Raw genomic sequence first — 9,737 nt, forward strand, 5'->3', positions numbered from 1 at the left:
GTCTGAGTCACCAACTGCCACCGCGGGCCGGAAGTCATCGCCACTTCTCACCGAAGGAGAGAGGTTTCCGGTGAGCGCGCACGGACTACAACTCCCGGCATGCTCCGCGGTCGCCCCAGTTAACCCCTCCCGGCCTGGAACAGCCCTTAGTCTCACCCCGCCCCCCTTACCCCCCGGCCCTTCTTCGCACCCGGCAAGGTGAGTTTTGCAGGGTTGGGTGGGCCTTTTCCCTCTGTGGTTTAGGAGTATGAATGAGAGAGACAGGCGTGTTGTCTGCAGAAGGATTTCTTATTTTCCAAAAAATGGGACAATTTGCAGTGAAAAGAACCTGACGCCCTTTTGCAAATAGGAGACACACTATCTCTACCCGAGTCTCAGGGCCTAAGTGGAATGACCAGTTTCTCAGAATGCTATCCAAATCTTCTTTCTCCAAGAATAGAGTTGCCAGAACCTCCTCCCAGCTCCCAAACGCGACCCCTTCCCTTTGCCAGCGCTGGCAGCAAGGTTTGTGACTTAAAGCTGAGCTCAGGTTTTTATCATGGGGCTGATTGCAGTGTGGGTGTGGGAATACCCACCAAACCCAGAGGAGACCCTGTCACCTTTTGGATTAGCGAATCTAGGCTCATTGTTTCCCAGAACCCTCCCTTCACGTGTGTGTGTGTGTGTGTGTGTGTGTGTGTGTGTGTGTGTGTGTGTGTTCGCCCGCGCGTTCCCTCCAAGCTCATTAGGCATCCTAACCTTCTGTCCGATTTGATAACAGTACCTTGTTGAAAAACGTTCTTTCTTTGGAATTGTGTGTGGCACATGTTAAACCCAAACCTGTCGACACCTGCACCCATAAATCAGCACTAGGTGCAGAAGACAGTGGGTAAAGTCACTGTTCGGTTCCTGTGCATATTCCAGGTTGGGGGCAGGTGAGGGCCCAGGGACTACACTTTTAATGTTCATTAAACTATGGGTATGGGCAAAGGGTGTGGAAAGACACCCCCATCACAAACACACCTTTTACTGTTTCCAGACCTTAGTTAAGATTTTCCCACTTCACAATAGGCTCTTCCTAAGCTGGCCAGGTCCCACTCCATCCCCAAGTCCTTCCATTGCTTGGGCTAATGCAGGGTTTTTTTGTTTGTTGAGGTTTTTTCCCCCCCTCTTCTCTTCACTCCTATCTATCTCAGTATCACTGGCAAGCATCCTAGTCTTACCCTGGAGGTTAAATCTGAGAAGTCTCTTGTTTCTTCCCCCTGCCCTTAAAGGAAACAATATTCTTGTCAGCTTTGGGGGAGGAGTGGCAGAGGGAAGAAAACTTTGGGGCAGGAGTCCTGAGCTACAGGAGGCCAGGGGAGTGAAGGCAGACTCACATAACTCTCCTGTCCCTCACCCTTGCCACCGCCAACTGGCTCCCTGCCCCTGCCCCCGCCCCTTGACATCCCAGACTCCCTGCCTATTTAAACAGAGATGGGTGCCCCCACCGGCACACTGTCCTTTGGCCACCTGACATCATGCCTCCCAAGAAGGATGTTCCTGTGAAGAAACCAGCAGGACCCTCCATCTCTAAGCCTGCTGCCAGGTCTACAGCAGGGACCACTCCAGCCAAGACCAAGACTGAGTCAGCTGCCCCCCAGACTCCTGCAAAAACCCAGGAGCCCCCTGTTGATCTCTCCAAAGTGGTGGTAAGTCCCAGCAAAGTGCGAATTTGGAAGCGGGCGGTTCAAGGATGTGATACAGCCTAGCGGATTAGGGAATGTTTGGGAAAAGTAGGGGATGAATGAACACTATGAGTTTGGGGGTTCCCAGGCCAGGCCAGTTTCAAGGTGAAGGGAGAGAGCTGCTGTCTGCCCCTGGCTAGCTAACTCAAAAGGCCACATCTCTGAACCTCAGGAGGGGGGACTGAAGAGGACAGGCTTGTTAGACAATCACAGCTGGGGGCAGGGGTAAATTTAGCCTTTGTTCAGCCCCCAGTTATGTGAGGGATGCAGGGCTCAGGGCAGTGGAGGGAGGGGAACAGGTGGCATGGGATTAACCCTGTTCCCAGGAAACCCTCCCCCTATAATTCCTCTTGGGATTCTCCCAAGGCCCAGAGCTGGGAATGGGACTGAAGTGGCAGGGCCCCTCCCCAGAAGTGGCTGCCAGTAGGTTGGGAGAGCTAGAGAGGGATTGAAAAGACTCTGTCATCTCTCCTTACTTGCTCTCCCCGTACCCCCCTCACAGATCGAGTTTAACAAGGACCAGCTGGAGGGTGAGAAGCCTTTTCCTAAACCCCATTGTCCAATCCCAAACCACTGGTCAGATCCTCTGTTCTCTCAACTACAGTTCTGACCTTGAAACCTCCCACACTTTTGTCCTCTTAACCTCCCTTGCTTCGTCCAGCTGCAGCACACAGTGCTCTGCCCTGCTCTAGCACCTCATTTCCCAACTGAACCTCCTTTATGTCTGAGGTGATGCGAATTCCCTGGTCGACACTGCCTTCTGCTTGCATCTCAGAGTTCAAAGAGGCCTTTGAGCTGTTTGACCGAGTGGGTGATGGCAAGATCCTGTACAGCCAGTGTGGGGACTTGATGAGAGCCCTGGGCCAGAACCCTACCAACGCCGAGGTGCTGAAGGTCCTGGGGAACCCCAAGAGTGATGGTGAGAGGAACCTTGGGATATGTGGGCTTTTCAGTCTTCTTTTTCTTGGTGCTGGAGATTGAATACAGGGCTCTGCCCTGGGACGCTAAGCTCGCCCCCGTTTTTTGTTTTTTTGTTTTTTTTTTTTTTTTTTTTTTTCTAGACAGGGTTTCTCTGTGTAGCCCTGGCTGTCCTGGAACTCATTCTGTAGACCAGGCTGGCCTCGAACTCACAGAGATTCTCCTGCCTCTGCCTCCTGAGCGCTGGGATTAAAGGCGTGCACTATCACCGCCTGGCTTTTTTTTTTTTTTTTTTTTTTTTTTTTTTGGTTTTTTCGAGACAGGGTTTCTCTGTGGCTTTGGAGACTGTCCTGGAACTAGCTCTTGTAGACCAGGCTGGTCTCGAACTCAGAGAGATCCGCCTGCCTCTGCCTCCTGAGTGCTGGGATTAAAGGTGTGAGCCACCAACGCCCAGCTCCGCTTGGCCTTTTCTTCCTTTTTTTTTTTTTTTAATATGGAACACTTCACAAATTCGTGTGTCATCCTTGTGCTGGGATCATGCTAATCTTGGCATTGTTCCCATTTTAGTAGATGTGCTGCTGAAGCACAACTGAGCTCCATTTCCAGCCTGTAACTTTCTTCGCGCCTCCCCACAACAAGGGTCTCAGTATGCTAGCCAAGAATGACCTTAAATTCCGATCCTCTACCTCCTGACTACTTCTGCCTACCACAGAGTGCTGGGATCACTCCAGTTTGTGTGGTGCTGGAGTGGAATCTGGTGCCTGTGGAAGACGGGCAAGCCCTTTATTGCTGAGCCTTGCTCTTTTACTCTCTGAGACACTCACTAAGTTTCTTGGGGGACAGCCTTGACTTCACTCTGGCATCTGCTGCCCTTGAACCTACAGCTCTATCCTAGCAGCTCTAACAACGTTGGCTGTCCTGGGACTCAATACATAGACCAGGCTGGCCTCAAACTCACAGACATCTGCCGGCCTCTGCCTCTGACTGCTGGGACTGAAGATGTGAGCCACCACTCATGGCTTAGCAGTTTTCTCTGTCTCGAATGTGTCATTACCACTTCACTACATCCCCAGCGCTTCCTTTTTTATTTTCCTGTTGAGATGAAGTCTTACTAAATTGTTCTGGCTGGCCTTAAATCTGCCTGGCTGTTATGCCTCACTGCAGTATCAGTTTTCCATGACAGAATATTGGTAAGGTGATGAAGGATGCTGGGATGGACCTCAGAACTTCAAAAGCTGTTGAACACAGGGCAGGAAAACATCCTGAATGCTGAAGGGATAAAAAATCACTATGGCAGGAATGGATGCAACTGGACCCTACATCTCAATGACCTCACTTTTTTTTTTTTTTTTTTTTTTTTTTTTTTTGAGACAGGGTTTCTCTGTGTAGTTATGGAGTCTTTCCTGGAACTCTTTAGACCAGGCTGGCCTTGAACTCACAGGGATCCGCCTGCCTCTGCCTCCGGAGTGCTGGGATTAAAGGCATGCGCCACCACTGCCTGGCCTCTCACCTCTTTTTAATCTCCAGAGCTCAAGTCCCGACGTGTGGACTTTGAGACGTTCCTGCCCATGCTCCAAGCAGTAGCCAAGAACCGGGACCAAGGCACATATGAGGACTACCTAGAGGGGCTTCGCGTGTTTGACAAAGAGGGCAATGGCAAAGTCATGGGAGCAGAGCTCAGACATGTTCTTACCACTCTCGGTGAGGCAGGGACCAGAACTGTGGGATGGAGAAGGGGGTGGGACCACAACGCCTGGAATGGGAGTGCAGTCCTGCAATCATGGGCAGGGACTTAGGGGGACTGAGTTGAGGAGGCAGAATTCTGAGGGGCTCGCTCATCCAGAGGCTACAGTGTCCAGCAAGGAGCAGAGAAGAGGGAATGAGGTTGGCAGCCTCATGTCCCCTTTTGCAAGCCAGACTTGTGCTGATTCCCTGCAAGTTTCAACTCTTGCTTTTGTTTCGTGGTCTGTCAAAGCTTTCACCAGTTGCAAGGCAAGGCTGATGTGGGCCACATGGAGAGAAAAGGGCAGGGTGGGAGGGGGGCTCGGGCTAGTGAGGCAGGAGCTCTAACTGTGTTTGGGGTTCAGGAGAGAAGATGACTGAGGAGGAGGTGGAGACTGTCCTAGCAGGCCACGAGGACAGCAATGGCTGCATCAACTATGAGGGTGAGGGGGCACGAGCAGACCTTTGTGTGGGTGGGTGCACCCTCGGTTACCTAAAGTTCCACGGATTGCCCTTCAGTCAGTCTCAAGTCCTCTCGCCTCCTCCCGTGCAGCCTTCCTGAAGCACATCCTAAGCCTGTGAGCTCCACAGGTAGTCCTCCAGCCCCTAGTGTCGCCCTGAGAGGAAAGGCTCCTCGACCAACCAGATAGACGACCAGGCAGTGCGATTTCCCGTCGGTCCGTCCGTCCGCAGCGCGAGCGCCGGGGCTGGACAACTTTCTCCTCCCCAAGCAGTCCAGCGGGGTCGGATGCTGGATCGCCCCACCTTCCGGGCGGCCGGAGGCGCGTTCCTGCCACTAGGCGGCCCTTAGAGCTTTGAAATAAAGACCTGGCTCCTGCTTTGGTCTCCGACTGTTTTCTGTGGAGGAAGGGGAGGGAGGGAGGTGGGTTAGTCCTGTCTTCGGCCAAAAAGCCCAGATTCGCTGCTCTTTGCGCAGCTCGGAAGAGTGGCATCCAGCGAGTCGCAGCCCCGCGGCGGTTTCTGAACCGAGGGCGGGGCCGCTCGCCGCGTTACTAATGTAGTGGCGTCATCGACATGGGCCCCGACTAGCATCCCTATTGGACGGAGCGGCAGACGGTGACGTCATACGCCCTGGGACGTGCTAAGGCTAGGGCTGGGTCGGGAGTCGGAGCCATTACTGCCGGAGAAAGTCCCGCAGAGCTGAGCGGCCAAGATGGTGGGTCCCGGGCATCGGGAGCTTAGGGGGCTGTGGGGAGAGGAGGGGAGCCCGTGGGTGGGTGCGGGCAAGCTCGGACGCGGGGGTGGGAGGCCTAGGGCTCCCTCTGCCTCAGCTGCAAAAACGGGAGTTGTGGTTCAGTTTGTAAGGCCGGGATAGACTTGAGGTGCTCACCAACCCCTTCTTCTCCGAGCAGTGTGACTTCACCGAGGACCAGACCGCAGGTAGGCAGTCTCTGACCCCCAACTGAGGTCACCCTCACCGAGAGGGACCCCCTCTAGCATCTGCTCTCTGATGCCCGTCTGTCATCTCTGCAGCACTCCCGGGAGAGTGCCCCGTGGGTTTCCTCCTCCTCCTCCTCCTCTCTGGAGCCTCCTCCATTTTCTGTTCTCATCCTTTCTTCCTTCCCCTCCCACTCTAGATCTGAGCCCCAGGCACTGGGTGAGTTTTAGGTGGTGTGTGGGTATGTGGAACGACTTTGTCCGATTAATGCCTGCTGTGTGTCGGGTCTACTTATGCCTGTGTTTTGCCTCTTCTAATCGGCCACTTTTGCCTCTCCTGCTACAACTTGTCCCCTCCTTCAGCTTGGATTGTGTATACTGTAAAGTGCAGTGACTTGATATTTTGTGAAGATGGGGCCTGGAAAGTTTGTTAGGGATGTGACTTAGCTTCCCTCCTGGAAGATCTCTGTAAGAGGAAGGCTGGAAGAATGACCCTAGAGTCCCCAGCCGCCGCTCCTACTTCCTTATATGGACAGGACCCAGCCCGGGTGGTGGCAAATTCCTACGTAGTGTAGTAGAAGTGAAGCAGCTAACCTGCTGCAGGCTCAGGCGGTGTGTAAATGAATAGGTGGATATCACCTTGTGCTGGGCGGAAGAAGGCTGTGTGTCTTTATGCGGGACATTTGAGTTGGTAGAAATGCATCCCTGTGAGCAGTCTTGGGTGTACAGGAGGACAAGAGATCTGGTTTCTCCAACATAACTAAAGCTGGATTGGCCGGCAGAGCTCTGCAGTGAGGATGGGCTTAATCCCCCCAAGCTGTTGTTGTTCATCTGAACCCTTAGAATTCAAGGAAGCTTTCCAGCTGTTTGACCGAACTGGCGATGGCAAAATCCTGTACAGCCAGTGTGGGGACGTGATGAGGGCCCTGGGCCAGAACCCTACCAACGCCGAGGTGCTGAAGGTCCTGGGGAACCCCAAAAGTGATGGTGAGCATCTCAAGAGCTTAGTGTGCCAGTGGGCTTATGGTTGTTTGGCTAAAAGCACCCCTTTATCTTCATAGGGCCCAGATAGCCAGTCCCACAGGTTTTCCCTCTTCTGGCCAGAGTTAACAGTTTACTTGTGTTCCAAGGACATTTCTCTTGTGTGACTCTTGTCCCTCCTGTGAGGCAGAGATGAATGTGAAGGTGCTGGACTTTGAGCACTTCCTGCCCATGCTGCAGACTGTGGCCAAGAACAAGGACCAGGGGACTTATGAGGATTATGTTGAAGGCCTTCGTGTGTTTGACAAGGAAGGGAATGGTACCGTCATGGGTGCAGAAATCCGTCATGTCCTTGTCACACTGGGTAAGACTCTGTGACCTGGTCTGGAGCTGAGCTGCCACTTTGATATACCTCACCTGTCACCCAGTTCTAAAAATGCTCTTTCCTCTGCAGGGGAGAAGATGACAGAGGAGGAGGTGGAGATGCTGGTGGCAGGACATGAGGACAGCAACGGTTGCATCAACTATGAAGGTCAGTGTCGAACTGTGAACTGGAGCCTTTGAGGAGGAAATGGTCTTTTAGGCATGCTAGGGACAGCGCCTGAGGGGGTTTGCTCCTAGGCTTGGTTCCAAAAGGGAGACAGGAGTCAAGGGGCAAGGCCCAGTCCAGCCTGGGAGGGAGCTACTGGGGGGTATGATGGTAATGGAAGGGCTGTTGGAGTATCAAGGGTGGGTAGGGAATGGGAAGTAAACAGAATGTCTGTTCTCCCACTGCCTGACCCTTCACCCCATGTCTGTGTCTTGTCTTCACCATTAATGTCTCTTCCTTCCTGCAGCATTTGTGAGGCATATCCTGTCGGGGTGACGGGCCCATGGGGCGGGTACGGCTCCTCCCAGCCTCTCTAGTACTTCCCTGGTGTTTCCTTTTTTCCCCAACCTGTGCTCTCTAGCCCCCTGCCCATAGCCTACTACCAGCTGACTTCTTCCTGGCATGATTCTGCATGGAGCTGGCTCGGGAGGGAAGGGATTCCTCAATAATAAGGAAAGCAGCTTGGGGGTGTGGTACCTCCTTACTTCTCTCTGGTCTTTGAGGTTGGACTTACAGGGTCTTGGTGCTGGTGTCTGGAAACTCACCAGCTTGTAGACAAGGCCTGCCTTATGGTGGTTCTTTGGCCCTGGAGCATGGAGAGTTGGCAAAGGGGGGGGGTGGGCTGCTTGCCCCATTCTGCTGCTATAACAGAACAGTTTTCTCTATCCCTCTGCTGGACAGCTTGGAGGTACCCTAACCCAAAACTGTCTTCTCCCGCCAGTGGCTGACAGTAGCTATAGGTGTAGTTGAGAACTTCTCTGCCTCTGCTGTGTTCTTGCTGCTCAGCGTGGGGTGGGGGACTAACAGCTGGTGGGAGGGGAACCAGGGACAGAGAGAACTGGTCACTCAAGGTGGCCCTTTTGCAAACTGACCCCAAGGCTGGTTGCTGTAAGCATGTTCCTCATACCACCTTCATGGTCTTGCAGTCTCCTGGCCCATGGTGTACCCTCCCCAGCCCTTTCCTTGGCTTACTCCAGTTCTCCTCTCCACAGAGCTTGTCCGGATGGTGCTGAATGGCTGAGGACATTTCCATATTGCAAGCCGGTGCCTTGCCCAGAGTGAGATTTCTATGCTATGTGGCCCCTCCTAGGCTCCCTTATCACAGCACCTTTGCCCATCTGGTCTCTTCTGGATGATGTTTGCCTTCACTAAATAAAATGCTCTCTTTTTTCCCTATTTTGGTTGTTTTCTTCCCTGAGCAGGGTTAGAGAGGAGGAAGCTGAGGTGGTAATATCTGTCCTGAGACAAAGCTCAATGCTGAGGGTTGGGGTTAGGGAAGCTGAATTAGTGCCAGTGGTAACCATGGCCTCATTAATGAAAGGCTCCCCTTTGGGGAATGAAGAAAGCCATTAATCCCTATAGGATCACAGCTAGCTACTACGTATTTGTGGGGGGAGGGCATTGTTTTGTTCTGTTCTGTGTCAGGTTAAATTTCTTGGTCCTAGGGCTTCTGTGAAACAGGCCCCTACCCTCTCAAGTACTGAACACCTTTGTGGGAAAGCCTGTGAATGTTTACTGGAACTAAAATGCCAGGACATATTAGTACTGTCACATCTGCAGGAATGGAGCGAGTAACAACAGAAGGGTGTGGGTGTGGGTGTGTGTGGGGGTGCCTCCTTCCTAATAAGGGAAGGAATGTAGCCACTGTCTAAAAGGATTTAGTCCATGCAGTAGGGATGTGCTTCCAAGAGCTATTTTCAGAGTAGGTGAGAGCCACTGCTGCTGCAGTGCAGTCCTAATTGCTGGGTTGCCTCTGGCCTCTTACGGCAAGAGACTGACATCTCCAGGCCTGTGGTAAATGTCCAGGGAGGGACTCCAGGAAGGCTGCCCCCAGCCCAGTCTGCCCCCAGTGCCAAGCAGCCACAGGTAAGAGAACACAGAGGCATCCACAAGATGGAACTAAAAGCAAATTAATTTATAAAAAAAAAAAAAAGAAAAGAACAAAGAAAGAATTTTACAGAAAACTTTGAACAGAAGAAAGATGCCAAGATGCAGAGGAAAAGAAACACTGAGACAGGAGGATCAAAGGGCCTGGCAGGAGGACCAAGCATTGGTGTAGAGCCTGGAATCTTGTCTGCCTCACAAAGAGGGTGAAGAGGGAGACTTTAGTGGAGAGGCCCTGGTGCCCAGGGAGCACAGCCATGCCGCGCTGCTCCCAACTCTCTGTCCTCATTTGGGGACCGCCTAACTATCAGTGAGGTTCTGCCAGGCTTGGCAGGAGAGGGCAGAAGTTAGCAGAGTATCCGTCCCACTGTCAAAAGTAGGTGTTTAAGTGCTTTTCAAATTTCCAGAGTTTACAGACTGCCCATCCTCTTAGAGCTCCCAATGATTTCCATGTCTTCTAAACGCTCAGAAACAACCAAGGAAAGCAGGAAGAACAGCCCTCACCATGGCCCTTTCTTCCTCTATTACCTACCACGGAA

General features: G+C 52.6%; 2 protein-coding genes and 1 pseudogene across 4 annotated transcripts; 2 read left to right on the forward strand and 1 right to left on the reverse strand.

Moving 5' to 3' along the window:
* Window positions 1-61: 61 nt before the first annotated feature.
* On the forward strand, window positions 62-5,185 carry Myl6b (myosin light chain 6B). The gene is made up of 7 exons (XM_027392740.2): window positions 62-198; window positions 1,454-1,670; window positions 2,209-2,236; window positions 2,482-2,625; window positions 4,152-4,325; window positions 4,712-4,789; window positions 4,900-5,185. Exons 2-7 carry the CDS (start codon window positions 1,500-1,502, stop codon window positions 4,926-4,928), a joined length of 624 nt encoding a protein of 207 aa, XP_027248541.1. The 5' UTR covers window positions 62-198; window positions 1,454-1,499; the 3' UTR covers window positions 4,929-5,185.
* Window positions 3,112-3,211, reverse strand: LOC113833039 (annotated as a pseudogene).
* A 198-nt stretch (window positions 5,186-5,383) lies between the features above and the next one.
* On the forward strand, window positions 5,384-8,490 carry Myl6 (myosin light chain 6). Of its 3 annotated transcripts, XM_027392760.2 has the most exons (7): window positions 5,384-5,523; window positions 5,720-5,747; window positions 6,588-6,731; window positions 6,916-7,089; window positions 7,180-7,257; window positions 7,562-7,606; window positions 8,307-8,490. In XM_027392760.2, the coding sequence occupies exons 1-6, from the start codon at window positions 5,521-5,523 to the stop codon at window positions 7,588-7,590; spliced, it is 456 nt and encodes a 151-aa protein (XP_027248561.1). In that variant the 5' UTR covers window positions 5,384-5,520; the 3' UTR covers window positions 7,591-7,606; window positions 8,307-8,490. The 3 variants fall into 3 exon arrangements, with proteins under 3 accessions (XP_027248561.1, XP_027248560.1, XP_027248559.1); XM_027392759.2 differs by lacking the exon at window positions 7,562-7,606; XM_027392758.2 differs by lacking the exons at window positions 7,562-7,606; window positions 8,307-8,490 and having other exon boundaries at window positions 7,180-7,304.
* The last annotated feature ends 1,247 nt before the right edge of the window (window positions 8,491-9,737 follow it).

The sequence above is a fragment of the Cricetulus griseus genome (genome assembly GCF_003668045.3).
Source record: "Cricetulus griseus strain 17A/GY chromosome 1 unlocalized genomic scaffold, alternate assembly CriGri-PICRH-1.0 chr1_0, whole genome shotgun sequence".
NCBI classification, from domain to species: domain Eukaryota; kingdom Metazoa; phylum Chordata; class Mammalia; order Rodentia; family Cricetidae; genus Cricetulus; species Cricetulus griseus.